Source organism: Melanostigma gelatinosum (assembly GCF_949748355.1).
Source record: "Melanostigma gelatinosum genome assembly, chromosome: 7".
NCBI lineage: Eukaryota > Metazoa > Chordata > Actinopteri > Perciformes > Zoarcidae > Melanostigma > Melanostigma gelatinosum.
The window spans coordinates 13,797,572-13,803,571 of record NC_136640.1 but is presented as its reverse complement, the minus strand read 5'-3'; the positions used below and the strand labels follow the sequence as shown (position 1 = coordinate 13,803,571).

General features: G+C 37.5%; 1 protein-coding gene across 1 annotated transcript in view; it reads right to left on the bottom strand.

Annotated features, from left to right (window-relative positions):
- The window catches only part of stx1a (syntaxin 1A (brain)), a 46,563-nt gene that overhangs the window by 1,333 nt on the left and 39,230 nt on the right, over window positions 1–6,000 (bottom strand). The window contains exons 7-9 of the mRNA XM_079272622.1: window positions 4,164–4,237; window positions 3,938–4,072; window positions 1,702–1,812 (exon numbers count right to left, since the gene is read on the bottom strand). Coding sequence (XP_079128748.1) covers window positions 1,702–1,812; window positions 3,938–4,072; window positions 4,164–4,237 — 320 coding nt within the window. The remainder of the gene's footprint in view (window positions 1–1,701; window positions 1,813–3,937; window positions 4,073–4,163; window positions 4,238–6,000) is intronic.

Here is a 6,000-nt window from a genome sequence, read left to right as displayed (position 1 = left end):
AAGAAAAGCAGAAAAAGGCAATGTAGCTTGGAGAAAGACTATTTGTTTTTAATGTATCTAATGATGTTGTCGGAGTGTGACTGGTTTAGCAGCATTTCCACATCCTCTACTTTAAAAACGATAAATCTTTTGTCCCTGCATTTTCGTCATTCATTAATACATTAAAGAACATACAGTATTTTCCCACATGCCACAAATGTGAATCATTGTCATATTTAACATATACTCACAGGTTTAGGATTATCAATTAACATAACCACATATCTGCAGTTTGTGTTTGCAGAAAAACATGCAAAGCTATTCACCAGACTGCCGAACATGCATACGACGAAGGTACAGTATGTGAATCACGACACAAACACAAAACACAAAAGAAAGTTAGCCCTTCAAAACTTTCAACTGTTAAGTTTAGAAAAAGTAAATATTAAATATATATTAAATATTCTGAGGGTCCTAACTGAGTCCAACTGCGAGGGAAATAATGAGGACCGTCAGACATACTGCAGCACAACCTCCTATCAGGATCATCTTCTGGATGGAGTGAATGGGAGGAAAAACAAGGCGGACAAAGTGTCAGATAATGATTCAGTGGATGGAATGAGACAACGAATGAGAAACAGAGACGGAAGAAAAGAAAAAAGAGAAAGAAAGCCGGTGCTTTAATTATGAGTGAGGAAACAATCAGTAGATGACCCTTGTAGTAGATTGGGGTCATTGTGATGTATGAATTTATTCAGCCTTTGAGTGCTATTATAGTTATTAACCAAGAGGTGGCGGAGTTGTTTCATTGTAGCACAAATTGTTAAATGACGGTAACCCAGTGAATAACCCTCTTTATGAACTGTGGACCAGTTGTTCCCTGTTGATTTAGTCTGCTGTAGCAGCCCAGTCAGGTGAGCTCAGGGACCCCTTCATTGACACCACTGATGCGTTCCAAATGGGTGGATGTTATTTAACACCATTAAATAAAATCCATTATTTAAAAGGACAAAGTGAAAACAGGACACAGTGATCCTGGAATTGTTGATGTTTAACACGTAAATAAATTTGCGTGGATACACTTATTCGCTTCAAGTCGAGAGTTACGTACACGAGACCATCGATACCACTCTCATGTACGGCCGTTAAGAAGCTGAAGCCAGCAGCAGGTTAGCTTAGCATAAAGACTGGGGGAAAACAGCTAGCCTGGTTCTGTTCAAAGATAACAAAATCCACTTACCAGCCCTCTAAAGCTCACTAATAAACATTTATTGGTAAAAAAAGAAGAGTAAAAACAACATTTTTGTTTATTCATGTGGGTTTATGGAGCTGGAATTTATATTTGTACGACAACCACTCGCCGTGGCCCACGTTTCAATAATGTATCCATTCGTTTGAGCTATTTTGGCTTCTCTGCCTGCTTGCAGTGCTTACCAGATTTCATGAACACTCAGCAGCAGGTGGCGTTCATGCGAGTTGTTAAAGTTGTTTTTGATTTACACCCCTGTAGTAGTAGCCTATCCCTTGAGGTACACATACCCCTGATTTGAAATCACTACTGTAGAAAATGTCAAATACAGTCACGACACACATGCTCCACATGCACACACACCGACGACAGTTGCACACCACAATATATACATGCAATGCTTCTGAAGTTATCCTTCATGTTTTCATAGCATGATTGTGCCCATGCATTATTTTGTTGTGTATGCGACTCACCCTCCGTGCTTTACTCTGGTATTTAACCGCCTTCTTAGTGTCTGATACTGCCCTCTCCACATAGTCTACTGAGTGCTCCACATTGTACTCTATGCGGTCTATCATTTCCCCCTAAGAGAGGTTAGTTACAGAGGAGGTGTGGAAGACATGAAGAGGAAATAGGGAGCCAGATGTGGAGGCAGGAAGAGGAGTGGATACAGATGGAGAGGAGGTGAGGGAAAGGGGAGAAATAATGGGTGAGAATGGGAAGGAGAGAGAAGGGGAAGCAGAAAGGGACAAAGGAAAGAGGAAATAATTAGGCAGTTGGTAGAATGTGTGTCTCTGGCATCTCACCCGCCTGCCGGCCTTTTTGAACTTTTTGCATTTTGGGATGATCTCCTTTGCCTGCTCCACATAATCAAGGGCGTTCAGCACATTTCGTTGAATGTTGTTCACCAGTTCACCCTGAACAGAGAACAAGAGACTCAGTCATTGTTGTGGTGGTGAGAACTCAGTTCCTTTAACCACTTCAAGATTTGATTTAATAGATTTCAAGGAATAATTACATGATGCCTAGTTCATACTTATTATACACACATCTTAGAGAATGGGAAAGACTGAGGCTTTTAGAAAGATGCTAATTGCTCTTTTCTCTCTTTTTTCTTTATTCATATCCATATGTTCCATACAGACACTTTAATTTATGAAAGCAGCAGAGGTCATTAACTATGTTAATATCAGCATTCATTAACAAAACAAAGAAAGTCTAATATTGCACATTTAGCATTGACCCAGGATTGTTAAAAAAAATTAGAGTGATAATTAAGGTAAACTAGATTTTGAGTATAAAGAAAAGACAAAAAAAAGAAGGAATCATAGGTAAATTACCTTTGTGTATTACAAGGGGAGCGCTGCTCTCTGTTCTCCAGAGCTTAGAGTGACAGTGTTGTGTGAAAAAGAAGGGAAAGAGAATGCAAAGCTGAGAAAGGCAGAATCAACAGAACAGAAGTATCATTTTAAAAGATGTGGCACTCTGTTAATAAAAGAAGGGTTAGTTAATTGAGTTATTTAGAATTAGAGCATTAATGGAGCTGACAAGAGAATGAAAGAGTATACACACTAACACACAGAATACTACTGAATTATTAGACATTTAAACAATTATCACTCCCACTGTAAAATCATGCCTGCTATTGCATTGTGCTCAAATTCAAATCACTTGCATGCAAAAACTGTCTTTCGTATTTGTCATTCAGCGTATTTTATTATGCATGTGCTCGCATTCACTTTTGCATAATTCAGACTAAATATTGCTGATGAGGGAAACATTTAATCTCCATGGGGGTTCAGCCCACACCCTCATGCGGTCACATATAAAGGCAAGACCTCCAGATTTACCCGCAGCTCAACACTTAAATGAGAAGAGCAATCAACTCTTACACGTTATACGGTACACTGGAGGATAATGTAGGTACCGGTATGTGGCTTTGATGCAGCTGTATAGTACGGAAACTACATATTGTCAGTGCAGCCGTTCACTACTCACTGCATGATGAAAGTACCTCGGCACAATGTACACTAGCATCTTCGCTCTCTCTAACATAATCAAATTTCTACCACAGAGAAATTATAAATTCTCAACTCACAAAGCCAAAGCACCTGTAAAGAATATGGTTTATTTAATTTAAGGCTCTTACAAAACAGCAAGTTAATGCAACGCTGTTTAGTTGCCAATTTAATAGTCCCAGACGTCAGATTTTCCTTCCAGCTCTTGAACGCAGCATGATAATTACATATAAAAAAAACTGGGCTGATGGCAGAAATCCCAAATACAGATTATGATTCCAACAAACTGATCCTTGAGCCAATTATTATCTGTGCCCCAAGTTCTGTCAAATTTATTGAGATATTTTGCAAACAGAAAACCAGATGGAGCTGAAAACATAACCTTCTAACTCTGTACTAAAACACCGTACAATGTTTATGTAAATGAAAAGACTGCCAGTTGCCAGAGTTTTCATGACAGGACAAAGCAGCAGCTGCTGCAGCAGGATAGCTGGTGGATGATTGTATCACTGTGAACACAGCGTGCTACTGAACGTTTGCATGAGCTATAGGGCAGATTTTCAAACCATGGACAGGAAGAAATCCTAAAACCTACAAACTGGAATTGTAACTCTTCTTTATTTTGTCCATGTTGACAGATGGATTGCCAATTGATGAATGTATATGCAGGTTTGAGGATGGATGTTTTCACCTGACTCTCCACCAGCATGGCCATGTCCATGAACATGTCGTGAAGCTCTCTGATACTATTTTCCAGCTTGATGATCTCATTGTGCCGCGTCTCGATCTCATTCATAGCTTGCTCGGTGATGTTGTCCATAACGATCTAAGATGGCGCAACAGAGAGAGAGAGAGGGGTGAAATTAGATTAAAATGGGCTTTGTGTGCGTTCATCTTGCATTTGTTGTGTTGCTTACCCCCGAGGTAAAGATGGCCGGGTTGTCACTCTCCAACATGCTCTCCAGCTCCTCATTTGTTGTGTTTCTCCCAGCTAAAAGGGTAAACACACACACACACACACATAAACATCTGTGACAGCAATCACATTAGTAGGTGTTGAAGATATTTACACCGTGTGTGGATATTACAGTACATGTAAGCCCGGGATTTAGGAAGTGCAGGTGCAATGCTATGGGAATAAAAGGGTCTCCAAACTATAGTGGATGAAGACAACATTAGGAAAGTCTAATACAACTCCCTGGTTGATAAAAGCCCTCCCAGCATAATACCCCCATCTTCTTCATGTCTGTCTGAGGATTAATTAAAAATAGCTGTGAGCCAATCTGTTTCGACATGTTCATTTTCTCTCTATCCATCTGTCACTCCTGTATATGCTGCATTGTAAACACGTCATTCCTCCATCTCTCTGAACAGCTGTGGATGTAAGGTAACACTCCTGAGTGCCGTCATTTATTCTATTTCATCATGGATCTGGATAACAAGCAGCACCCTTAACTTTTACTTTCACTTGATCTAAATGTTGCAGGATTAACTTTTTGGATTCGTTAGTATTTAACCAGGCATCTCAAATGTTTAGTTGAATCCAACCTCAAACACAAGGCTCAGTTAGAATCCCACCAGCCTCCACATGTACACTACCGTCAGACACCACTTCAGGCATATAAGCATGGCCCCGTCCCAACACTTAAAGGTTTACAGTTCAATACTGTAATGACTAATAACAGTATAATCAAGGCTTTAAAATGACTAATAACAGTATAATCAAGGCTTTACAATGACTAATAACAGTATAATCAAGGCTTTATAATGACTAATAACAGTATAATCAAGGCTTTAAAATGACTAATAACAGTATATCAAGGCTTTAAAATGACTAATAACAGTATAATCAAGGCTTTACAATGACTAATAACAGTATAATCAAGGCTTTATAATGACTAATAACAGTATATCAAGGCTTTATAATGACTAATAACAGTATAATCAAGGCTTTATAATGACTAATAACAGTATAATCAAGGCTTTACAATGACTAATAACAGTATAATCAAGGCTTTATAATGACTAATAACAGTATAATCAAGGCTTTAAAATGACTAATAACATTATATCAAGGCTTTATAATGACTAATAACAGTATAATCAAGGCTTTATAATGACTAATAACAGTATAATCAAGGCTTTACAATGACTAATAACAGTATAATCAAGGCTTTACAATGACTAATAACAGTATAATCAAGGCTTTACAATGACTAATAACAGTATATCAAGGCTTTACAATGACTAATAACAGTATAATCAAGGCTTTACAGTGACTAATAACAGTATAATCAAGGCTTTACAGTGACTAATAACAGTATAATCAAGGCTTTACAGTGACTAATAACAGTATAATCAAGGCTTTAAAATGACTAATAACAGTATAATCAAGGCTTTACAGTGACTAATAACAGTATAATCAAGGCTTTAAAATGACTAATAACAGTATAATCAAGGCTTTAAAATGACTAATAACAGTATAATCAAGGCTTTATAATGACTAATAACAGTATAATCAAGGCTTTACAGTGACTAATAACAGTATAATCAAGGCTTTAAAATGACTAATAACATTATATCAAGGCTTTACAATGACTAATAACAGTATAATCAAGGCTTTATAATGACTAATAACAGTATAATCAAGGCTTTATAATGACTAATAACAGTATAATCAAGGCTTTATAATGACTAATAACAGTATATCAAGGCTTTGCAATGACTAATAACAGTATAATCAAGGCTTTAAAA